Below are 27,355 nucleotides of genomic sequence, written 5' to 3'. Positions count from 1 at the left end.
AGAAACCCAGGAGTCATCCTTCATCTCTCACTCCTGCATCCCCACATCAAATCCTTTACCAAGTCCTGCTCATTTCACTTCCTAAATATGTCTTTAAAAAATCAGCTCATACCATCTCCACTGCTCCAAACTAGTTCAAACACCATCATCTCTCACAAAGAGTGTAACAATGACTTCCTAACTGGTCTTCTCACATCCATTCTTGCCTCTCTGCAGTCCACCCTCCAAACTGCAGTGGGTGATCTTTTAAAAAACATATATCTGAGCATGTTATCACCCTGCTAAAACCCTGCCATAATTTCTCACTGCTCTTAACACAGAGATTAAAACCTTTACCACAAATTCTAAGACACTGGTCGGATCTGGGCTCATCCCCTCTCTCCAACACCATGTTCCCACACTTGCTGTCTCTGCTTTAACCACACAAACGTACCATGCTGCCTCTTGCCACAGGGCCTTTACACATGCTGTTCCATCAGCCTCGGAAGCTTCTCCACTGGTTTCACCCAGGCTACTCCTATTCATCCTTCAGATCTCAGCTTATGCACCACTTCCTCTAATCCAGACTGGACCAAATCCCCCTTTACATATACTCCTAAAGCACTACATACATTCCTTCATTACACTTCGGGCTGATAATCTGACATTACTTTGCATGGCTACTTGATTAATGTTTTCTTCTTTTATTTCTCTCAGTTCCATTAGGCAGAGAGGTAATTTATGTCTTTGCTTACCTCCGTATCTCTAACTGCCTGTATAACGCCTCACACACAGTAAAGTCTCAATTGTGTTGAATGAGAAAATGACTTATCTCCAAAACCATAATTACAGTTAGAGATCTGTTGTAAAAACCAACCACACCATTCCCATTTATAAAATGTCCAATTAATATATACAATAATATTTCACAAATAACTTCAGTTGTATAATATACAAAGAGGTTTTAACATATGTGTTCCAGATGTGCAGTGTATCAAAATGATACACAATGTATCACACCAGTAATCTAATCCTGCAGAAGTGTGGTCCAAATTGCCCAGGAAATGTAGGACTGTTGTTTCTTACTAATCTGAAAGTGATCACAAAATTTCAGCTAGTATTCGCTGGGCTTGTGTAGAAACTTCATTAATATTTAATAACCAAAGAAGGGTCTAATGTATTACCTAATACAGCTTTTCAATATTTGTGAGGTTTCACTTCCACACATTTTTTATTTGTTTCTTTTTTTGTTTTATTTTGTTTTTGCTTCTCTGGTTTCAGGGCAGAGAGTCTCAATAAGAGAAGATGTTAAGCCTATTGGATCCAGTTGGTCACTCACAGTAAAGGGCCTAACAACTTCCCCATGAATTCACTAAAATGCCCGAATTATAGATGTTTCTTGAAAGGATTTTAAATCCTGATAGATTAATGTGAACTTCCTGTCACTATTTATTAGAGTCCTAATGTTTTTAACATTTCTCAGTAGATTATTCAATCTAGAAATCCAAGGACCAATAACTTGAGTTTATACAGACTATTATTTGTAGAGTTTCCTTAGAATAACTTATGAAAAGTCAGTAGCCATTGAAAGTACAGAAATTAACCTGGATTAAATATTAAAAACATATTTCTGTGTAACTATTCATCATTGTAATAGTAACACATATATTTAAAGAAATATAAAAATTATTGGCATAAATGAAAACATATATTATTAATGCCATAAAATTCAAATATGCTTTCTCCCAGAAGTGAAATGTTAAAATACATAAATGAGAGAGACAGAGGCAGGCAGTGCACTTGCTCTACTCACCTGGGCACCCAGGTCATTGTAGAGAACCTTCAGAGAAGTCAGCTGCTCATCCATCCCCTTGGGGTTGTCAGTTTGCTGCTTCTGGACAATGTGCCTTCCTGTTTTGATTACAGTCTCCACTTCAAGCTTGACTTCACTCAAAATTTTATAGAGTTTCTTAAAAATAAATATGACAAATTTTACATATTAGTGAAAACATGCCAGCTGGAACCATTTCAGAACATGGCTTACAAAGATTGACAGCTAAGAACTAACTATGGAGATCAAAGGGCTTTATCTTTCCCAGATCTGGTTCAAAGGATGAGTAAAATGAAATCAAAGCTGTAATGACTTTTTAAAATCAGATAAGAAAACACACTCATAGAGGTTATACTTGTTTTATTAAAAAAGAAAAAAACTCAAACATGTATCTTAAAGGTTTATGAAAGTACTTGATAATATGAACATATTTCCTACATAAAATGGGAAGATATTAGGACAAAAAACTGAATGTCTAACATTTTTTAAAGTACATTTTTTAAAATCCTAAATGTTATTACAAGAAAAAGGCCAACACTGGCTATTTCAGGCTGTTGGCATTTGGAAGTATTAAGATTCATTTTTTTTCTTACAATTCTCTGAAGTACCATGTCTACCACAATGAGTACATATTAATTATACAATGAAAAGACATACAAAAACTAAATACATAAAGGTGTATATGACCATAGGAAGTCTAAGTTATATAGGTCAAATTCAGAGCTGCCCTCATCCTTGTTACTTTAAAACTAAAAAGCTGTATTCTGGGCAGGTTCTCTTATCTCCATGCATCATAATCTTGACCTGAAACACCTCATGTGGCACTGTCACATAATAACAGACCATTGGATTAAGTTACACAAAGTCAAGGACAGTGCTTGCTCTGTTGATCTCTATATCTCAGTAAATAAATATTTACATTCATACTTGCACATGTGCACATATTATATATAAAAATTCATCCTATTTTTTCATTCTTCCACCCATTCAAGCTTTCAAATAATCAAACAACCTTCAGTATGCAACAGACATGTGGAGACTGCAATTTTGAAAAGCACAAAGAACTCTTTCCAGACTTTTCTTAGCTTAACTTGTGTCATCTTCAGTTTTTTCATGATTCTTCCCAAGCAGAACACTAGTTCTACGATTGTGCATGCTTGGCCACATTATTTTTAAATTTCTATGCAATTGAATTTTAAAGTTCAAGACTAAAACAGTAATAAGGCCTTTTAAATAATTTCTTCTTTTACATCTTAGGTTTAAACTTTGATTTAAAACTTTACTTTCCTAGAGAATGATTTTTTTATGCTATAATATTCCTGACATCCATTCTAAGTATAATTTCTTCTTTCACACTTCAGGTTTAAACTTTATAAATTAAACTTTAAAATTTTACTTTCCTTGCGAACACATTTGTCGTACATTGCAATATTCCTGACATTCATTCTAAGTATGGTTCTCCTAGCTAACTCAAATCTATCCTTTAAAATTTAGCTTATTAGGCACATTCTGCCAAAGCCCTCCCTAACTTCATCCTGTGATTAAGATGTATTTTCTTCTTTTTTTTGTAATCATGTTATATACATGTTTATTCTAGTTTCCTTATCTCATTACACTGTACTAATTGATTTTACTCTCTGCAGGCTATCTCTCTCCTATCTCTTCTAAATTCCTGGGAGGAAAGGACCACACTTCTAATTTTTTAACCTGTTTTTCATCATTTATTCCTATTCTTAGCACACTTTAGACTGACAATTATTGAACAAACCATGTACATAAGCGCTAGATGAAGCCATATCACCGACGGGAAAACCCACTGGACACATTAACCACCCAATGGCCTCACCATACACTTGTCCAGGTGGGTCTGTATGACATCAGGGTCCACATCCTTCACATCCAGAACATGAAGCTCTGCTTTCACACCATCCAACACACGCTTGCAGTCAAGCATGCGCTGTTCAAAGTTAGCAGGCTTCTGGAAAAGCTGGAACTTTGTGGACACCTCTCGAAGTTTCCTCTGTTTGCAGAAATGAAAATAATAAGCAATTCACATCAGAATGATAATCTTTCTCAGCAGACAATATTAGCATAACACATACTGCTAGAAGGCTGTAAAATAAAACAATTAAAACATTCTTTAAAGGAACTTAGTGAGGTCGCCCGATCACCTTGAGGGACTGCAGAGCCCAGTGTCCTGAATTACTTGACACTCAGTGTCTCAGTCTGAGATATAATGAAAGGGTAAGCTAGCCTTGCTGGAATTAAAACTGCATTAATTTTCTTACCTGTTTGTAAAACACAATTCAAGAACCTAGAACTCACAATGCCCTTCATTACAAGGTCAGAGTGAAGGTCAGTCTGCATCCCCCATTGAGGGGCTAAGCGGTACTGCATCCCATGCACTCAGCCTGCCCAGTGTACCAGCCATACCAGTACGGATGGAGGCTATGCGTCAAGGAAAACCTATACAAAGCAAACATCTAAATCTAGATTGCTCTCTCTTCTCAACTCAACTAGAAAGCTCAGATCCAATAGTTTCCAGTGCACCTTCAACACATCACTCCCATCCAACTCTTTACATCACAGAGAAGACCAAAGGCATCCAAGTCGCCAGCTCTTTCTCATTTTCTTTTCATGCCCAACAGGCTGAAAAGTAAAAGGAAGCTGCTCTTCCCCTTCACCTGCAGCACATCCATCTGACTTCCTCCTCTGGCAGTCCGGCCTTCTGGGGAGGTCGGTGGCTGAGAACGTGTGTTTCTTCTCAGCTCCTCTAGGGTTAGCTCGTGGGCTGAGATCTCTGCTTGGATTTTCTACAAAGAGATTAGAAAAGGGAGAGAATGTCTGGTTTTTTTCTTTTAAGTTTCATAGAGTCATACAACAGATAAGAATATATTGACCCCTATCCATGCTTTAATAAATGTGCGTATAATAATAATATGGGCCACCTGTATCGTAGGACTGCTGCGTGCTGTGCACAAAGATCTTTGTATTTGTCACTTCAAATGTTCGCCACTTATTTATAAAGAGGGAATTTCCCCAGTTTCATAGCTAAGAAAATTATAATTTTTAAATGGTGATCATTTGCCATTATCTCACATAAAAACCCTGAGAACCCCCAAACCCACATGCTGCCCCGTAAGTAAGGCCAGCCTTTCTCACTGACTCTCGGTTGGGATGTCAGGAGGAGCTGGTGCCCTTGCAGGTGAGGAGACGATTACATATGCTCTCTTTCTGACTACAACACCCTCACATCCATGGCAATACCTGGGCTTCCTGAGGAACTTGGAAGGCATCTATCCTGTCAGTCAAGTACGTTGTGAGCTGCTTGTCCAACTCCCCTAAGCTCTCCTGCAAGACCTGAAGCATGTGGTCAGTTTCATGTAGGACCTGGAGTTGCTTTTCCAGAGAAATCTGCTTGCTCTCTGCCTACAGGGGGAAAAATGTACCCATTAGTCGCCCAGCACAAATATAAAGAGCTGAATATAAGAAAACCCTTATGTTCTAACCACCAAGAAAAGGGACATACTATAAAAGCACTACTTTAAGACTTTGGCCTGCATTATAAATAAATAATAATTAGCAATGATAACAGTGAAAAGGTCCTTCTAGTATCTTATGCATCTTGCAGGAATTTACTAATTTTTACTTCTTTCTATAGAAAATGACAAAATACAAAAATGTCCTTAAGGGCACTATTTTAAGTGAAATAAGAGAGAAGGACAAATGCTGTATGACCTCACTTATATGTGGAATCTAAAAAAACACAAAAACAAAATATGTTATATTACATATAACATATAATATAATGTTATATTTCAATTATACTTCAATAAAAAGGGAAAAATGTAAAGATTTCCTACGTGCCATATTAAAATAAAGGAGAGAATAAAAATATGCCATTTATTACAAATTTAGGGTATTTTTAGGGCTCAGCAATAAACCTATAAACAAGAATATGAAATATAACAGAAACGTCTATGAGTAGAGCGAACATGGAAATCTCTCTTTTTGCAAAGTTTAAAGAAGTTCTACAGATGTGCATAGTGTTGAGCCAATATTTATTGAACTTTTGGGTTAAGTCTGATGCTATTCATGATCTAAACATCAATAGTTATTTTTTAATATGTGTTTGAAAGCTTCTAATATCCACCCAACTCTCCTATAAAAACAATCTCCTTTCTCTACTTACTGATATGGACATGCATGTTGTGATACATTCTGAGTATGTATCTAAGAGACTATGGTATTTTATAATAGCAGCTTATATCAAATTCTGATGGCTCTAATATTTACTAGGATAATATGAGTCATTATTCTTATATACACCTATAAGATGTTCCTTAAAGGAAATTAAATAGTTCATAAGTAGAAACAATCTGAAAGACAAATTTTTAAATCATCGAGTTCTGCCTGCATTATAATATAAGTGTAAGGTCTGCTCTTCCTCACCTAGTATTTCAATGCCCTCAACACCCCCATTGGTTACCAACTTTTCCCCTCGGTATAAGTTCCTGAGGTCCGCTCCATATCATAAACATCTATTCGACACTCACGCACGGCCCGGTTCTTACCAGGTGACTCAGCTCTTCATATCGACTGTTGAACACCTCCAGTTTCTCACTGATGATATCATCGAGGATCCCTCCGTCGATCAGAGTCTGGCCAAGTTCCCGAATCTGGGTGCGATTGTCCGCTGGATGTCGCAAAACAGATTCTAGAGACTGAACAGGGACAGGGGCAAAAAATAATGCATTTACCAAGGCAAAGTGAATCAAGAATTCTAAAAATGTTCGTTTTATTTAAAACCAGTAATTCATTTTCTAGAAATCTACGTAAGGAACAAGATCAAAAATGATTAATTCAGGGACTTCCCTGGTGGCACAGTGGTTAAGAATCCACCTGCCAATGCAGGGGACACGGGTTCAAGCCCTGGTCCAGGAAGATCCCACATGCCGCAGAGCAACTAAGCCCGTGCGCCACAACTACTGAGCCCTCGTGCCACAACTACTGAAGCCCGCGTGCCTAGAGCCCATGCTCCACAACAAGAGAAGCCACCACAGTGAGAAGCCCATGCACTGCAACGAAGAGTAGCTCCACTTGCCGCAACTAGAGAAAGCCCGCACGCAGCAACGAAGACCCAATGCAGCCAATAAATAAATTAATTAATTAAATAAATTTATTTAAAAAAAGATTATTTCACAAAAATGCCCCTCATGGTACTAATAAACACATAAAATTGAGAACTCAGCATGAATGATGATATATGACAATTCCATAAAAATAATTTCAATTATTATTAATTCCATGGGAAAATGTTCATGGTATGATACAAAGTTTAAAAGCAAAAAACAATACTATACAAATAAAAGAATTTCAAACTGTTATTGATTATATTACTAAAAAGTTTCTATAGCATATATAAAATTCAAGGCACTGTTTTATATACACTTTATATATACATAAATTTAATCATATGGCTACATATTATTCCCATATTACAGATAGGAAAACTGAAGCTCAGAGAAGTTAAGTAATTTGCCAACACACACACAGTAAAAAAAAAGAGCTAAGATTCTAACTTGGCTCCAAAGACTTGGTGATTCCAAAGCCTTTGATCCAGTTACTGTAAAGTACTACCTCCTAGCATATATACATAAAAATAATAATTCGGAAGAAGTACACTAAAATGTTTTAAAGTGTTATCTTACACTTTATGCTTTTCTCCATTTTCCATATTTCTAGAATGCACATGTATTAACTCTCATGTTAGGAAAGTATGTGTTTTTAAAATAATCTTTCAAAACATTTTTTAATACTCTGAATCTCTCACTCTGCTATTTTATTTGAGAAATGACATCTTTTCTCCAGAAGAGCATCTGGCTCCTGGAATTTAGGTACCATATTTGACTTATTTCTGACCTTTAATCCAGTCATCTACTTAATTACTACATCCTATTCTTACAGTTTTAAAAGCACTGCTACCATCTTCCTCTTCTTTTTTTTTTTTTTTTTTTTAAGAAAATCTATTCTTTTCACACTTTAATCCACTTAAGAAACAGTTATTAAGTAATCATGTGCCACAGGCTGTGCTGGGGAACTAACTGGGGAACTACAAAAAATTCAGGCACATTTCTTGGCCTCAAGGAACTCAAGTTCAGGCTTGGGGACAGGATCCCAGGCCTCCAACACTGCCTTCTCCAGCCTGTCCTCCAATTTTCACATCTGAAGACAACAGAATAGAAGCCACTGTAAACACAGTCCTTGCCGTGTTTAATGAGCAAAAATAACTTTATGAAGAAACAAGAGAGCATTGTCCTAATAATATAAGGCAGAGTTCTATCCAAGGACTGATAAAAACAATCTGGAAAATCACTAGAGTGCTTTATGAAGTCTAAAATGTACTAATTAGCAAACAACTCACCACCTCATAAGGCTGAGTTTAGTGGGTCACCAATAATCTAAATATACATGATGTTATAAATACTTCAGGCAATGGAAGAAAACACAAGTCACACTGAAAACCACCAAGGAAGTGAAAGTATTTGCTGGCATAAGGCATTATGTTCCTTGTTTGAATACTCATTCAGCCTCATTGCAACAAAAAGAACCACCCAGCACGCGGGCTCCCACCTCCAGGGCTTCGCTGACAGCATCTGTCTTCTCAGGCAGGGCCTCTGTGCTCTTCATCCGCTCTTCCAAAGTGTTTAGCCAGGTGGTCTCAAGATCCAAATAGTGAAGTAGTTCAATCCAACAAGACCATACCTCCTAAATAGGCAGGGAAAAGTTAGACAAGAAGCCATTTAGAGATACAATGCATTTCTACTGCTGCACATTCTGTCTAATCAAGAATAATTTCATTTAGATACAAGTATAAATGGGCGTTTAGAAACTGATGAAGCTGGAATTTCAAATAAGTGAAATAAAATCGAATTCTTCGATTAACTGTATTAGACCAACTGGAGGGAGGTAGGAGGCTGCTTCACTAAGATAAATTCCAAGGCTCTGTTTAAATGTCGGAAATAAAACTATATAATTAGTAGAAGAAACCAGGAGGGAAACATTATTAGTTTGTTTTTAAATAGAAAGGTTAAAAAAATACTCAGACTTGCAACACTTTTTAACAGCTATACAGGAAATTGGTTCCCTGGGTCCACTCTATTCCAATTCAGAGCTAATGGGTGTAACCATTTGATGTAGACTCTTTCCAACTTTTTTCTAAATTCATATGAACATGTCTATATACAAACAGAGCAACTTTTTACCCGAACTGGAATTTTACTATAATTGCTGCATTAGTTGTAGTCACTTATTCCTCATTCCTGTGGGGAGTTGGGGGCTGGGGTATGATTCATCCTCCAATTCCTAGGAGCAAAATTGTGGGAGAAACAAACCCCATGGGAGGAGCCTATTTGACGGATAAATTTAGAAGACAGAGTTCAGCATGGAGCCTACTGGGTTGGTCCTCTTGCAGATCCACTGACTCAGAGAGGACACATTCTAGTAGCATACACCCCATATGAGGAATACTTACCAGGCCAGGGGTCAGCAATTTTTCCTATAAAAGGCCAGATAGTAAATATTTTAGGTTTTACAGGCCACATCTGATCTCTGTCACAGATTCTTCTTTGTTTATTTTTTCTGTGTGTGGCTTTGTTTTTAACAACTCTTTAAAAATTAAAAATATACAAACAATTTTTAGCTCCTGGGCCATACAGAAACAGGCCACAAAACAGATTTGACCCACAGGCTGTAATTTGCCAACCCCTGGCTAAGACTAAAAGGGAAAAGAGGTGTCTGGGCCCCCAAATTTCTATAGGCTGAGAAATCTACTCAGCTGCAAGCAGAGCCCTATTTCTTATGGGAAGGAAGGGATGGCTTACAGAGAAGTTCTCACAAGAAGCAGCACTAGCAACAATCAAGCAACAGTCCCTGGCCCCAGAGTAGGAGCCCTGACTACACGTGCCTGGCTAGATTTCAGAACTACTAGCATTAGATTTCAGAGTCCCTAATACCAGTGCCTGCTCTTTTTACCTTCCACTGCCCCAACTTTTTTGAATGGGAGTGTCCACTGAGGTTTTCCTGTACCTATCTCACCACTGTGTTGGGTATATGAGGTTCAGATAACTTATCTTTTTAGTGCCCGGGTCGCCAGATCGAGAGGTGCCACACCCACAAACCTGCACCTGAAGAAAACTGTTCCAAGAAGCCACATTTGCATTTGCACCTGATGTAGATTGCATGATACTGGATTTTGAGCTTGATGCTGTACTGGATAAGACCTTAGGAGTCCCTGGGAGAGTGTAAGAATATTTTGCATGTGGAAGGACTGTAACTAACTTATGACCAGAGAGTGAACTATGCTGGATTAACAATGGCCACAAATTTATTACAGCTACTCCCATGAAGTGGTGAAACTGTCTTCTCCTCCCCTGAATGTGGGCTGGCTTTGTGACTTGCTTAGAGCAAAAGAAGGCTACAGAGATGATGCTGTGTCAAAGTGCAGACCTAGCCTTTAAGAGAACTGGCAGCTTCTGCTTTCTCCCTCTTCAAAGCCAGCAGCCATGTTGTAGAGAAGCCATAAACCTGAGAGGCCACGTGGAAGGAGACTTCCCCTTTCAAAGGCATCAAGGTGTCTTATGTTTTCTTACACTTTTCCTTTTCTTCTCTCAAACTAATTCCAAAATAATTCTAAAAGTAATTCTGCAAGCAATACTAAAACCTTGAAATATGTCATTCCTCATTCTCAAACTGTCACCTCTGGGTCATAAAGACAGTGTAAAGAAATGACACAGAATTCATGGTGGTCTCTTGTTAGCTTGGGATAACCTGGGGAACTCCATTATTTAAAAATATTGTGAGTAGTTACTTTGGCTAATAATAAACAAGAAAATAAACAAACCAAAAAAAAAAGCAAAATCATGGGTGATTAAGGCAGAGAAGAAAACATGGACAAGACTGTAGTAGAATTCAATTCCAGGATCATCTACTGGGACTTAAGATTAGCCATACATAATGTTACATATTATGTTCACAGAATGTTAAATTCGCAAATGAGTAACCTCAGGTGTTTTAAGTTAGGCAATATCTTAATATTAAAGAATGAGGCTTTGTTGACTTGTAGCTTTCTTATTAACTAATCCAAATTACACTTATTTTATAGATTCAGAACAAGTGAGTAATAAGTGAATTCAGTTTAAATACTGCAGTTGTGATTACCATTTTAGGATTCATCACAATGCCATCATTTGTTTTAGGTTAGACTGAATTTAAATTGCTATAAACTGAAGGGCTTCTTAAGTCTTTTCAATAAGATGTGACAAATGTCACATTAATATAAAAGCAAACAATCAAAAACTTAATTTTATTTAAAAAATCATAGAATCATCTACATCTTAAATCCTATGGCCAGGGTAGGGGAAATGGTCCAGCAAAATACCAGTACATTCAACTTAGTCTTTCTTTCACTCTAAATAAAACCTATAATTTTAGACACCGCTCTAAAACAGAAACCTCAATTCATCTCTGTGCATTAACCAGGCAAAAAAAAAAACAAGGAGGTACTCACAGTATATGTCTTAGAATTTTAGGACTGGAACAGACTCTACAGATCATCTGTAATATAAAAACCTTGAAAACCTTGATTTCATGTGTAATAAATGTCTAAAGCTAAGAAACTACTTTTCCAAGAAACTTCCACTAACTGAAGGCAGATCTTGCTCTCCAGTTTTCTTTTCTCTGTTTCATTTTTATCAACCTATTACCTAAATTATTATCTAATAATTACTATTACTGTTATTATTATCTCAATCATGAAAGAACTACTTTTTTTTATGATCTAGTATTTGAAAAGAAAAATGGAGGTTTTTTCCCCAAGATATGGAAGTAGCCAGTACATTACAGAGTGTGAATCTCAGAAATGCATCAGTGAAAAAACACCATACCTCCAGCGTGTGGCACTTTCCGCGAATTCTATTACAGAGAAGTTGGTAATTCTCCAGCACAACATTCAGCTCAGACGTCAATTCCTGGCCACCAGAGGGCACTTTTGAAGCTAATAACTTGATGTTGTCCTTGAGAATCTTCACTCTCACCTCCTTCTGCAGCACATCCTCTTTCGCCCTCTGTTCCAAGACAGAATGAACTCGAAAACTGGCTCCCTGTCTCAGGGACCAATTTCTTTCTTTTTCAAAAAATAACTGAGCCAAAATTAAAACATCCAGATGATTCTAACTACCTAATCTGAACATTATTTGGTAATCCCCACAGAGAGTGCCTGCAAAATAAGAATGCTAACTACAAAATTTCACTCATTATATATCCCAGTGTACACAGCCCCCATGCAGACATTTTCATTTAGTAACAGCACTGTTAACACCTAAGTTATCCCAAATTATGTTTACTGACAGGAAGTATTTTCAAAGTCTGGGTCCATAATAAGAATTAAGTGTATTAATTTTAATTGATCACTGGAAGTCGAGCAAAAATGGAAGTGCACCATGGTAGAAGTATTCTTTAAAAATAATATAAACATATTTTCTTCTGATAATTAACAGCATTTCAAAGATGACAAAGTTATACTGGGAAGATCTGATCTAAAAGTAGCTTCCTGCCTGACTCTCCTTCTGTGCTTCATAGAAGTCTCATACTCAGGAAAATCAAACTAAAACAGCTTTCACTTTCTCTTGTAGCTTTCTTTACTACTTAATGGTTTTAAATTTCTCTAGGTTGGGATAAAATAATTAAGTGTAGTGGTTTTCTTAAAATCCTAATGGTTCTTTGGCAGAATTAAATGTTGCCCAATGAAGAGTTTTAATCTCATTTTTAAAAATTCTCATTCATAGTGACCTTAAAAAAAAAAACCAAACACAAAAACAACAAAAACCCATCAAACTACAATGTCAGTAGTGCGAATAAGATGGTTGTTAACATGGTAGGCTACCTTTAAAATACCTTATATACTGAATATTTTTAAAGTTTCAAGGAAAGCTACACTAAAAAAAAGTGTTTCTGTGAAAATACTACAATAAAAGTCATTTTTATTTACTTTGACTCATACACAATAATGCACTGGTGAAAACCAATCCTTTAAAAAATATCTGCATAGATTTTTGCTTCTGTTATACTTGTAGGCAAGCTGCAACTCTTATTTTTTTTAAAGTAGCTTTTGGTCGTGCCCTCCATCTGCTTCACTGGGTGGGGTGTTGTGTCAGGACCTTGCTTCAGAGAGGATATTCAAAGGTGTCTTGGCTTTGAAAAGAAGATTCATTGCATGGGGAAGCAGAGAGAGGAAGGAGCCACTGAAAGTTATCAAAAAATACTTGATATGGGGCTGGGGGAAGATGGCGGAAGAGTAAGACGTGGAGATCACCTTCCTCCCCAAAGATACAACAGAAATTCATCTACACGTGGAACAACTCCTACAGAACACCTACTGAACGCTGACAGGAGACCTCAGACCCCCCAAAAGGCAAGAAACTCCCCCACGTACCTGGGTAGGGCAAAAGAAACAAGAATAAACAGAGACAAAAGGATAGGGACGGGACCTGCACCAGTGGGAGGGAGCTGTGAAGGAGGAAAGGTTTCCACACACTAGGAAGCCCCTTCGCGGGCGGAGACTGCGGGTGGCGGAGGGGGAAAGCTTTGGAATAGTGGAGGAGAGCGCAGCAACAGGGGTGTGGAGGGCAAAGCAGAGAGATCCCCGCACAGAGGATCGGGGCCCTCAGGCACTCACCAGCCCGAGAGGCTTGTCTGCTCACCCACCGGGGAGGACAGGGCTGGGAGCTGAGGCTCGGGTTTCGGGTTTCAGTCGGAGCGCAGGATTGGCGGCGGGAAGGGAGCCTGAAGGGGTTAGTGCACCACGGCTAGCCGGGAGGGAGTCCGGGGAAAAGTCTGGAGCTGCCGAAGAGGCAAGAGACTTTTCCTTCCCTCTTTCTTTCCTGGTGCGTGAGGAGAGATTAAGAGCGCTGTTTAAAGGGGCTCCAGAGACGGGGGCGAGCCGCGGCTAAAAGCGCGGACCCCACAGACGGGCGTGGGACGCTGGGGCTGCTGCTGCCGCCGCCAAGAGGCCGGTGTGCGAGCGCAGGTCACTGTCCACGCCCCCTTTCCGGGGAGCCTGTGCAGCCCGCCACTGCCGGGGTCCCGGGATCCAGGGACGGCTTCCCCGGGAGAGCGCAAGGCGCGCCTCGGGCTGGTGCAACGTCACGCCGGCCTCTGCCGCCACAGGTTTGCCCCGCACTCCGTACCGTTCCCTCCCCCCGGCCTGAGTGAGCCAAAGCCCCCGAATCAGCGGCTCCTTTAAACCCGTCCTGTCTGAGCGAAGAACAGATGCCCTCCGGCGACCTACACGCAGAGGCGGGGCCAAATCCAAAGCTAAGACCCGAGAGCTGTGAGAATAAAGAAGAGAAAGGGAAATCTCTCCCAGCAGCCTCACCTCAGAAGCAGCATATTAAAGCTCCACAATCAACTTGATGTACCCTGCATCTGTGGAATACATGAATAGACAACGAATCATCCCAAATTGAGAAGGTGGACTTTGAGAACAAGATTTAAGTGTTTTTCCCCTTTTCCTCTTTTTAAAACGAATTATCCCAAATTGAGGAGGTGGACTTTGAGAGCAAGATTTACGATTTTTTTCCCCTGGTTCTCTTTTTGTGAAAGCGTATGTGTATGCTTCTGTGTGAGATTTTGTCTATATAGCTTTGCTTCCACCATTTGTCCCAGGGTTCTCTCCGTCTGTTATTTTTTCTTGTTTTTCGTTTGTTTTCTTTTGTTTTTAATTCTTTTAATAATCACTTTATTTTAATAACGCTATTATATTTTACCATACTTTATTCTATTTTACTTTATCTTCTCTTTCTCTTTTTCTTACTTTCCCTCCTTCCTCCCTCCCTCCTTCCTCCCTCCTGTCTTTCTTTCTTTTTTCTTTTCCTTTCTTTTCTTTCCTTCCTCCCTCCCTCCTTTCTTTCTTTCTTTCTTTCTTTCTTTCTTCTACTAATTCTTACTTTCTACTTTTTATCCCTTTTATTCTGAGGCAGGTGGATGAAAGGCTCTTGGTGCTGCAGCCAGGAGTCAGTGCTGTGCCTCTGAGGTGGGAGAGCCAACTTCAGGACAGTGGTCCACAAGAGACCTCCCAGCTCCACATAATATCAAACAGCGAAAATCTCCCAAGATCTCCATCTCAACACCAGCACCCAGCTTCACTCAACGACCAGCAAGCTACAGTGCTGGTCACCCTATGCCAAGCAACTAGCAAGACAGTAACACAACCCCACCCATTAGCAGAGAGGCTGCCTAAAAACATAATAAGGCCACAGACACCCAAAACACACCACCAGACATGGACCTGTCCACCAGAAAGACAAGATCAAGCCTCATCCATCAGAACACAGGCACTACTCCCCTCCACCAGGAAGCCTACACAACCCACTGAAACAACCTTAGCCACTGGGGACAGACACCAAAAACAACGGGAACTACGAACCTGCAGCCTGCAAAAAGGAGACCCCAAACACAGTAAGATAAGCAAAATGAGAAGACAGAAAAACACACAGCAGGTGAAGGAGCAAGATAAAAACCCACCAGACCTAACAAATGAAGAGGAAATAGGCAGTCTACCTGAAAAAGATTTCAGAATAATGATAGTTAAGATGATCCAAACTCTTGGAAACAGAATAGACAAAATGCAAGAAACAGTTAACAAGGACATAGAAGAACTAAAGATGAATCAAGCATCGATTAAAAACACAATAAATGAAAAATACTCTAGATGGGATCAATAGAAGAAAAACTGAGGCAGAAGAATGGATAAGTGATGTGGAAGATAAAATAGTGGAAATAACTGCTGCAGAGCAGAATAAAGAAAAAAGAATGAAAAGAACTGAGGACAGCCTCAGAGACCTCTGGGACAACATCACACGCACAAACATTCGAATTATAGGGGTTCCAGAAGAAGAAGAGAAAAAGAAAGGGACTGAGAAAATATTTGAAGGGATTATAGTTGAAACTTCCCTAATATGGGAAAGGAAATAGTTAATCAAGTCCACGAGGCACAGAGAGTCCCATACAGAATAAACCCAAGGAGAAATAAGCCAAGACACATATTAATCAAACTGTCAAAAATTAAACACAAAGAAAACATATTAAAAGCAGCAAGGGAAAAACAACAAATAACACACAAGGGAATCCCCATCAGGTTAACAGCTGATCTCTCAGCAGAAACTCTACAAGCCAGAAGGGAGTGGCAGGACATATCTAAAGTGATGAAGGAGAGAAACCTGCAACCAAGATTACTCTACCCAGCAAGGATCTCATTCAGATTTGATGGAGAAATTAAAAACTTTACAGACAAGCAAAAGCTGAGAGAGTTCAGCACCACCAAACAAGGTTTGCAACAAATGCTAAAGGAACTTCTCTAGGCAAGAAACACAACAGAAGGAAAAGACCTACAATAACAAACCCAAAACAATTAAGGAAATGGGAATAGGAACATACATATCGATAATTACCTTAAATGTAAATGGACTAAATGATCCCACCAAAAGACACAGATTGGCTGAATGGATACAAAAACAAGACCCATATGTATGCTGTCTACAAGAGACCCACTTCAGACCTAGAAACACATACAGATTGAAAGTAAGGGGATGGAAAAAGATATTCCGTGTGAATGGAAATCAAAAGAAAGCTGGAGTAGCAATTCTTATATCAGACAAAATAGACTTTAAAATAAAGACTATTAGAAGAGACAAAGAAGGACACTACATAATGATCAAGGGATCGATCCAAGAAGAAGATATAACAATTGTAAATATTTATGCACCCAACATAGGAGCACCTCAATACATAAGGCAAATACTAACAGCCATAAAAGGGGAAATCGACAGTAACACACTCATAGTAGGGGACTTCAACACCCCACTTTCACCAATGGACAGATCATCCAAAATGAAAATAAATAAGGAAACACAAGCTTTAAATCATACATTAAACAAGATGGACTTAATTGATATTTATAGGACATTCCATCCAAAAACAACAGAATACACATTTTTCTCAAGTGCGCATGGAACATTCTCCAGGATAGATCATATCTTGGGTCACAAATCAAGCCTTGGTAAATTTAAGAAAATTGAAATTGTATCAAGTATCTTTTCCGACCACAATGCTATGATACTAGACATCAATTACAGGAAAAGATCTGTAAAAAAATACAAACACATGGAGGCTAAACAATACACTACTTAATAACGAAGTGATCACTGAAGAAATCAAAGAGGAAATTTAAAAATACCTAGAAACAAATGACAATGGAGACACAACGACCCAAAACCTATGGGACGCAGCAAAAGCAGCTCTAAGGGGGAAGTTTATAGCAATACAATCCCACCTTAAGAAACAGGAAACATCTCGAGTAAACAACCTGACCCTGCACCAAAAGTAATTAGAGAAAGAAGAACAAAAATCCCCCAAAGTTAGCAGAAGGAAAGAAATCATAAAGATCAGATCACAAATAAATGAAAAAGAAATGAAGGAAACGATAGCAAAGATCAATAAAACTAAAAGCTGGTTCTTTGAGATGATAAACCATTAGCCAGACTCATCAAGAAAAAAAGGGAGAAGACTCAAATCAATAGAATTAGAAATGAAAAAGGAGAAGTAACAAGGGACACTGCAGAAATACAAAAGATCAAGAGAGATTACTACAAGCAACTCTATGCCAATAAAATGGACAACCTGGAAGAAATGGACACATTCTTAGAAATGCACAACCTGCCAAGACTGAATCAGGAAGAAATAGAGAATATGAACAGACCAATCACAAGCACTGAAATTGAAACTCTGTTTAAAACTCTTCCAACTAACAAAAGCCCAGGACCAGATGGCTTCACAGGCGAATTCTATCAAACATTTAGAGAAAAGCTAACACCTATCCTTCTCAAACTCTTCCAAAATATAGCAGAGGGAGGAACACTCCCAAACTCATTCTACGAGGCCACCATCACCTTGATATCAATACCCGGCAAGGATGCCACAAAGAAAGAAAACTACAGGCCAATATCACTGATGAACATAGATGCAAAAATCCTCAACAGAATACTAGCAAACAGAATCCAGCAGCAAATTAAAAGGATCATACACCATGATCAAGTGGGGTTTATTCCAGGAATGCAAGGATTCTTCAATATATGCAAATCAATCAACGTGATACACCATATTAACAAAGGGAAGGAGAAAAACCATATGATCATCTCAATAGATGCAGAGAAAGCTTGCGACAAAATTCAACGCCCATTTATGATAAAAACCCTGCAGAAAATAGGCATAGAGGGAACTTTCCTCAACATAATAAAGGCCATATAGGACAAACCCACAGCCAACATCGTCGTCAGTGGTGAAAAACTGAAAACATTTCCACTAAGATCGGGAACAAGACAAGGCTGCCCACTCTCACCACTCTTATTCAACCTAGTTTTGAAAGTTTTAGCCACAGCAATCAGAGAAGAAAAGGAAATAAAAGGAATCCAAATTGGAAAAGAAGAAGTAAAGCTGTCACTGTTTGCAGATGACATGATACTATACATAGAGAATCCTAAAGATGCTACCAGAAAACTACTAGAACTAATCAATGAATTTGGTAAAGTAGCAGGATACACAATTAATGCACAGAAATCTCTGGCATTTCTGTACACTAATGATGAAAAATCTGAAAGTGAAATCAAGAAAACACTCCCATTTACCACTGCAACAAAAAGAATAAAATATCTAGGAATAAACCTACCTAAGGAGACAAAAGACCTGTATGCAGAAAATTATAAGACACTGATGAAAGAAATTAAAGATGATACAAATAGATGGAGAGATATACCATGTTCCTGGATTGGAAGAATCAATATTGTGAAAATGACTCTACTACCCAAAGCAATCTACAGATTCAATGCAATCCCTATCAAACTACCACTGGCATTTTTCACAGAACTAGAACAAAAAAATTCAAAATTTGTTTGGAAAAACAAAAGACTCCGAATAGCCAAAGCAATCTTGAGAACGAAAAGCGGAGCTGGCAGAATCAGGCTCCCTGACTTCAGACTATACTACAAAGCTACAGTAATCAAGACAGTGTGGTACTGGCACAAAAACAGAAAGATAGATCAATGGAACAGGATAGAAAGCCCAGAGATATACCCACGCACATATGATCAACTTATCTCTGATAAAAGAGGCAGGAATGTACAGTGGAGAAAGGACAGCCTCTTCAATAAGTGGTGCTGGGAAAACTGGACAGGGACATGTAAAAGTATGAGATTAGATCACTCCCTAACACCATACACAAAAATAAGCTCAAAGTGGATTAAAGACCTAAATGTAAGGCCAGAAACTATCAAACTCTTAGAGGAAAACTTAGGCAGAACACTCTATGACATAAATCACAGCAAGATCCTTTTGGATCCACCTCCTAGAGAAATGGAAATAAAAACAAAAATAAACAAATGGGACCTAATGAAACTTCAAAGCTTTTGCACAGCAAAGGAAACCATAAACAAGACCAAAAGACAACCCTCAGAATGGGAGAAAATATTTGCAAATGAAGCAACTGACAAAGGATTAATCTCCAAAATTTATAAGCAGCTCATGCAGCTCAATACCAAAAAAACAAACAACCCAATCCAAAAATGGGCAGAAGATCTAAATAGACATTTCTCCAAAGAAGATATACAGACTGCCAGCAAACACATGAAAGAATGCTCAACATCATTAATCATTAGAGAAATGCAAATCAAAACTACAATGAGATATCATCTCACACCAATCAGAATGGCCATCATCAAAAAATCTAGAAACAATAAATGCTGGAGAGGGTGTGGAGAAAATGGAACACTCTTGCACTGCTGGTGGGAATGTGAACTGGTACAGCCACTATGGAGAACAGTATGGAGGTTCCTTAAAAAACTACAAATAGAACTACCATATGACCCAGCAATCCCACTACTAGGCATATACCCTGAGAAAACCATAATTCAAAAAGAGACATGTACCAAAATGTTCATTGCAGCTCTATTCACAATAGCCCGGAGATGGAAACAACCTAAGTGTCTATCATCAGATGAATGGATAAAGAAGATGTGGCACATATATACAATGGAATATTACTCAGCCATAAAAAGAAACGAAACTGAGCTATCTGTAATGAGGTGGATAGACCTACAGTCTGTTATACAGAGTGAAGTAAGTCAGAAAGAGAAAGACAAATACCGTATGCTAACACATATATATGGAATTTAAGGAAAAAAATGTCATGAAGAACCTAGGGGTAAAACAGGCATAAAGACACAGACCTACTTGAGAATGGACTTGAGGATATGGGGAGGGGGAAGGGTAAGCTGTGACAAAGCGAGAGAGAGGCATGGACATATATACACTACCAAACGTAAGGTAGATAGATAGTGGGAAGCAGCCGCAGAGCACAGGGAGATCAGCTCGGTGCTTTGTGACCGCCTGGAGGGGTGGGATAGGGAGGGTGGGAGGGAGGGAGATGCAAGAGGGAAGGGGTGTGGGAACAGATGTATATGTATGACTCATTCACTTTGTTATAAAGCAGAAACTAATAAAAAATAAATAAAAAAGTAGCTTTTAAGACACTATCTCCTTTGGCTTCAACACTGAAGGACACTTGAAGGAGTGTTGGAAAAGTGGGATTGATGTCCAGTTCTTTTATTATATAAAAAAAGAGAGTGTGCAAGACCACTGACACAGAAATATAAGTTTACAGGAAATACATCCTGTGGACCCAACTGATATTAAATTTCTTGACGACATTCCTAATGCTCGTCTCACCTGCTCCAACAAAATTTTGGTATTCATGTGTGTGCCCCATGTATTAGCTGGAAGAATACAGCTGGTGAAATAAAGAGAAACCCCAACCTAATTGGGAAGTCTCTCTTGTTCTTTACAAAAAATTATTTTTCCTGAAAATTTCTGGAAATAGATAGTGGTGATGGGTGCACAACATTGTGAATATAATTGATGCCACAAAATTTTTGAGTCATTCACTGTGGCTGACCAAAGTTCTAATGTAAGACATTTTCGCAGGGGCCCTCAAGACACAACTCATGGGCCAAGTTAACACGTGGACTCTCAGCTTCCTATCCCTGCTAAAATCATGGCAGCTGACCCTCCTTTTTTTGTTGTTGTTTTTTTTTGTAACTTGAAATCTTACTGTGAAAGATTGTATGTACATTATCAGGCCTTACCGCTAGGTAGATGATTGACTGATTGATTGATTTTAAAGGGAGGAGGGGAGATATAAAGCCTCTTGACCCTGACCGTCCAGCCTCACCTTCATTTCCTCCACAGCACTCTCAAGTTCTTCTGGTGACTTGTATTCAAAATCCCTCTCCAGGTAGTCTTCTTCTGCTTGGGTCATCCATTCCTGCATCTCTGCCAAGTCTTTTTTCAGGTTCACCACTTTTTCCTGACTTTCAGACAACCTATTTTTTTGAATAGTAATCTAGGAAGGAAAAGCCGTTCACGCGAATAAACAAATCCTCATATATTAAATGTCAGCTTCTAGTTTCTAATATCAAAAGACACAGTAATAACTTTCCACAAAGAGTCTTAAGGTTTAAAATTCAGATGAAACTCTTTATACATCTTGTGCTGATGCTGTGGAATATAAGCAATAATGAAAACAATAATTATAACTGGGGTTTGGTATCACATTTTGGACATTAATCTGGAAACATCTATTATAATTTTGAAAATGCGTAACTGTTGACAGAGTAATACTCAACTGAAGGACTCTAACCGACGTCCATAAAAGCATACATTTCAAGGAAATCTACTATAACATTATTTATGGGGAAAAAAAACCTGAAGCAACCAAAATGTCCATTTTTTTCCTTTTTAACAGGATTCCCCATTAAGACTGCATTTTTTAAAAGCAGAGAAGAGTAAATTGCTATCAAAGATGTTGATACAACACTGCTTTACAAAATTTTGGTTTTGATAATCTACTGTACTTGTATATTCCACACAGATACAAAAAAGTTACATTAGAAAATAGGTATTTGTCTGAATCTGGTTCAATAGCTTTTTTAACTGTATAAAGAAGCCTAAAAATATCTTTCAGAAAGATCCCTCTAACCACACACTGACTTCTGTGGGAGAAGATATCATACCACACAGATCATCCACGGCTCACTTCACTATTCAACCTCCCACTCAAATGAAATCTCGCAGTAGTGGTCACCCTGCCAGGGCTTGCTTGGCTGTGACAATGATGGTGACAAAAGGGCAGTTCAGGAATAGGATGGCTCTCTCGAGAGTAAGGGGGAATACTTAGTGGCCCTCCTGTTCCACTCTCCAAACAGGATCACAGTCATAAAAATAGACAGGCACTAAATAGGAGCTTGGATTTCACTGCCCCACATGGCACTCAGAGAGTCTACTGCCAGCAATATACACAGCCCTGCTTCCCAAGTCTTGTTGATCTAGTGAACTTTTTTTAAAAATACAGATTTCAGGGCCCCACTTCCCCAAAATTCTTTTTACCAGTAGTTTCCAAACACTAGTCAGTTATATAATATTCATGGATCCACAGAGAAGTGAGAAAAATAAAGACATTGTAGCAAACTTTTCAAAAAAAGAAAAGCTTAAAATTATCATTAATTATCTGAGATTATATACTTTCTACATTTTGGCATTAAGATGTTTTTCCTTTCATGATATCATGCATATAATAGACTTTTTATTTGTTGATTTTATATATCTATCCTTTCTTACAAAAATAAAAATTTGGCAACACTATGTTTGTCCAAAATTTCTTCAACCTTTTACTACTCAGTGATCTACAATAGTCTAGAACTGCTTTAGATAATTACATAGCAGGTGGCTGCCTCCTTGCTGAAGACACTTAAAATTTTCCCATGTATTTATTCCCATACTTTGAAACAATAACAATCCACAATTAATTCTATGTTGTCATATGTGTATGTATGTATATATGTAGATAAATAGATACACAGATCTAAATATCTACATGTACCTAAGCATCTATATATCTACCCATCTAGCTATTGTCTTCCTTGCTCTTCACTGTCACTTCCAAACCAGTTTCCTTATTTACTTCCTAAAAAAACCCCAGCTCCTTCAAGCACATGTCATCAAATTAGAACACATTTAAAGGAGTTTGAATTTCGCTAGAATATAAGATGATATTATGAAAGTATTTTCTTAACTATGACAACGACACTGCAGTTTTGTAGAAGATTGTCCTCATTCATGGGAGAAGCAAGCTGAAGTATTTAGGAGTGAAATGTCATAATATTTTCGACTTCCTATCAAAACTACATATATAACAAAAAAAAAAAGGTACGCGTGTGTGTGCCTGTGTGTGTATGTATGTACGTAAAGAGAGAAGGAGGAGAGAGAGAAAAGGCAAATGTGGCAAAACATTAACAACTGGCAAATTTAGGAATGGCTTATGGCCGTTCTCTCGACCATTAGTTCAACTTTTCTTTAAATTTGAACTTGTTCAAAATAAGGAATTTGGGGGAAAACAAAATAAATTACTCGGGGATGCAAATATAAAATTCTCATGTATAAATATTAAACAAAAAACAATATATTAAGAGATATGTACTATCTACACAACTGTCTGTGGGGTGTTCCTGCATTTCACATTTTCTCCTCTTGTCTTTTTCCCCTTTCTCACTCACTTCAGCTGTATGCAACCTCACTATTACTTCACTAACAAAACAGAAGCAATCAGAAGAGAACTACATCATATTCCTACTGTACACATAGTTGCCTTCCCTTCATTACCACAGAGGGACTATTAATAGCAATTCTTTCACTTAGAGGGTGGACCTCATCCCCTCTTGCCTAATCACAGACTTTGCTTCAGCAATTATCTTCTCTCAGTCTCTTCTGCATCATTTTCTCTTTCTAAGTGAAGTCCTTTTCGGCATGCAAACTTCCAGTAATACCCCTTATTTTTAAAAATTACAAAAACAGCTCTTTGGATCCCCACGTCCCTTCCAGCACCTACCCCATTTCTCGGCTCCCTTGAATAGAGAAATTCTCAAAGTTGGCTACACTTGCCCCAGGACTTCATTTGCTTTCCTCTCCTCAACATTCTCCAATGTGACTTTCTTTCCCACCACGCCACTGGAACCACTTTTCTCAAAGTCCATAAAAGCGATCATCTTGTCAAGTCTAAAGCTTGCTTTCCAGTTCTGATTAGTCTCAGCAGTCCTCAGCATTGAGCACTGTGAAAAGCTTTCTCCACTTGGCCACTGGGGCCTCACGCTCTCCCGGCATTTCCCCTCTGGCTGACCTTTCCTTCTTAGCATCCTTGGCCAGTGGTAAGTGCTAGAGACCCCATTTGCATGTCTCGTAATCTTGAATTTAATCCTTCCAGTATGGAAAGCATCACTTCACCTGCTCCCACAAAAGCTTCTCCTTGAGTCTTCACCATTTCAGTAAATAGCACCACAATTCACACAAAGTGGAAGCTTTGCAAAAATCCTGAGCTGTCGTTAACTATTCACTTTTCCTCATATCACATATGTAATCCATTACTAGACTCCCAGCTCCACTTTCAAAATGTAGTGCAACCCAACATTTCTCATGACTTCCACCACTATCTCCCTAGTCCAAGGGGCCATCCTCTCTCTCCAAGGCTGCAATAACCTTTAAGTATTCTCCCCATTTTTATTCTTGCTTTCCCAGAGCAAATTATCCACATGGAAGCCAGGGTGATCTTAAAAGATCTATCATGTATCAATTCCTTGCTCAAAACACTCTGCCTTCTATGTAAAATCATACTTGAAATAAAAGTCAAAATCTATGCTTCAAAGGCCATATACAGTCCATCTCTACCTACCTTCTGACCTCAAATCTTCCCATTCTCTAACCTCCTAACTCCTTCCTTCATTCTATTCCAGCTACAACAACTTTCTTGTTCTTTATTGAATATGTCAAGCTCATTCCCAGCCAGGGGTCAAAGGTACAATAGCACCCTCCCTTCATTAAAAAAACATGACCCAATTCTGGCCCCAGCCTGCCACCCATGCTGTAGTTATTCTAGACCTCAGTTTTTCAGACTGGATGGGCTATAACATCAGTTTACTCTGTCAAGAGAAGCCACTATCTACCTCTTGAAAACCACAGGCAGTGAAGTTTAAAAACTCACCTCTTTGCTACATTTCTCCAGTTGTGTTTGGTAGTCAGCTAGTTTTGTTTGCATCCAGGTTTTGATTCCAGCAACTGGAGAGCTTCGAAGGTTAGCTTCTATTTCTTTCATGTCTTTCAGAGATGATTCAATTGTTTCTATTTCATTAACAAATGCCTGAAAACATAATATAAGCCCTTGTTGAGTTCATGCCTATATAAGTAGATGCCATTATTACAGTTTGTCTGCCTGTATCCCTGCAAATATTTTAAGAACAGACTGCTTGGGAGTCAGGACTTTTAACTACTTATGAAATATTGTCTTAAGAAATTCATTTCACCTGGATGTTTCATATAGCCATCTGCCAAATTAGATTGGAATTACTTGACTCTCAGCAGGGAATAGTACTTTTAATTAATTTAGAGAAGCCTAATGATTTCAACAAATATAAAATGCAAGAAGTGTTATTAGCAAACTTCATTTGTAAAATATGTTTTTCTTAATGCCTCACCATGTGGCACAATAAGAGCGATATACAACTGGTAATTATGACACTAAGATTGTCACCGTACATAAAACAGCAGCTACTAATGAACTAAAATTGCTCTTATGTTCTCCACCCAAAATTTAATCTGAAAAAGAACAGATACATGTATATGTATAACTGAATTGCTTTGATGTACACCTGAAACTAACACAACATTGTTAATAAACTATGCTCCAATATGAAATAAAATTTTTTTTAATTCTATAACCATGGCCGAAAACAGAAATATGAAAAATCAGTCATTTGTTGACTAGCTATAAAGTTAATAAAAAGTTTATGATGAAAGATATTTTATCTAGGTTTATTGTCATGTCATATTCTTACAATTTTAATAAGAGCAGCAAATAATAAAGAAGAGGGCTTCCCTGGTGGCGCAGTGGTTGAGAGTCCGCCTGTCGATGCAGGGGACACGGGTTCGTGCCCCGGTCTGGGAAGATCCCACGTGCCAAGGAGCGGCTGGGCCTGTGAGCCATGGCTGCTGAGCCTGCGCATCCGGAGCCTGTGCTCCGCAATAGGAGAGGCCACAGCAGTGAGAGGCCCGCGTACCGCAAAAAAAAAAAATTAAAAAATAAAGAAGAAGAAGAAAATGTTATTTAGTGCAGCAGGTTCCCTAGATCAGCAGAACTCACAGAGCACTGGTCAAGCTGTCTTTGCAGCCCTTCGGCATCTCCTTGGACAGCCTGCTCTTTCATTAAGAAGTCTTTCACACCATCCATCCACTTCTCAATGACTTTCGAATCAGCCTAAATCAAACACAATAACAAAGGGGGATATTACTCAGTGGCATTCAACCTACTACATCTCAAGATCTATTGCTACTGGGAGAAAGCCAACTTTTCAAAACTCTGATAGCATCATTTTCATTTATTTTCTTTCTTTCTTTTTTAAACTTCCAACATTGAAAATAATTATTTTCTTCATTGTTGCCTAAAATCCTCATGAGATGATATCTTGGTGATCATTCTAAAAATTTTGAAACACTCTCCAGTGAACAAAGTTATTTTGCTTAACGTGAGCAATATCTATGATTAAAAATTCAAATTAAAGGTAAAAAATGCTTTTCTGGGTATAATCAGCTTAAAAATCTTTCATTCTCATATAATTTAAACAATTCTCTCCTTAAGTTGGCTACTCAAAGCAGGAGTAAATAAATAGCACAGTGGAGGGAATACAATCGATTTTTCTTAGTTCTGCAGTTGGATGCCTTGTTATCTAAGAACCCAGTATGGTCCACTACCCAGCTCCATTCTTTCATCCAACATTTACTAAGCACCCACTGTAATCCAGTTACTGTGTGTGGTACTGGGGGAAATGAGAAAGGGAACATTTTGCAGAAAGAATGAGACTTCAGACAGGTAGTAACACTGGAACTGGACCTTGAAGAATGCAAATAATTAGGCCCAACTTGAGCTCCAAAACTAGAGTAAAGTGATAGTCATTTCTTTCCAAGGTCCCCCATTCATCACTGGTTAGTCTGATTTGTTATTTTCCCTTTCATTGAGCTGAATTTGTTTCCTTGTACTTTCCTCGATTATTTGCTTCTCATTCCTCCCTAGGAATGGAAATAAATTAACTATCTTATTCAAAAATAACCTTCAGATTGGAAGGCAGCCACTATGTCTTCCCTAAGTCTTTTAGTGATTAAACACTCCCAATTCTTTCCATGATGTCTCTAGTACACGATACCCAGATACTGAAATCAACACTGTGATCAACATGCTCTGAAAATTACATCAACTTTTTAATGCACTTAAAATATGCCACCGAGAGCCAAGTACTCTTATCCTTAAAATGTTGCAATGAATGACGAAGATGGAACCTAACT

At 38.4% G+C, this 27,355-nt stretch overlaps 1 protein-coding gene across 1 annotated transcript in view; it reads right to left on the bottom strand.

Annotated features, from left to right (window-relative positions):
- UTRN (utrophin) overlaps positions 1–27,355 on the bottom strand; it is a gene marked incomplete at both ends in the record, with an annotated part of 450,045 nt that overhangs the window by 311,729 nt on the left and 110,961 nt on the right. Inside the window, 10 exons of the mRNA XM_079716566.1 lie at positions 1,793–1,948; positions 3,657–3,830; positions 4,495–4,623; positions 5,078–5,239; positions 6,385–6,534; positions 8,444–8,578; positions 11,755–11,934; positions 21,147–21,317; positions 25,005–25,160; positions 26,160–26,273. Coding sequence (XP_079572692.1) covers positions 1,793–1,948; positions 3,657–3,830; positions 4,495–4,623; positions 5,078–5,239; positions 6,385–6,534; positions 8,444–8,578; positions 11,755–11,934; positions 21,147–21,317; positions 25,005–25,160; positions 26,160–26,273 — 1,527 coding nt within the window. The remainder of the gene's footprint in view (positions 1–1,792; positions 1,949–3,656; positions 3,831–4,494; positions 4,624–5,077; positions 5,240–6,384; positions 6,535–8,443; positions 8,579–11,754; positions 11,935–21,146; positions 21,318–25,004; positions 25,161–26,159; positions 26,274–27,355) is intronic.

Source organism: Hyperoodon ampullatus (genome assembly GCF_949752795.1).
Source record: "Hyperoodon ampullatus genome assembly, chromosome: 12".
Lineage (NCBI taxonomy): Eukaryota > Metazoa > Chordata > Mammalia > Artiodactyla > Ziphiidae > Hyperoodon > Hyperoodon ampullatus.
Note: the sequence above shows the minus strand (reverse complement) of the source record. Positions and strands in the feature narration are given on the sequence as shown.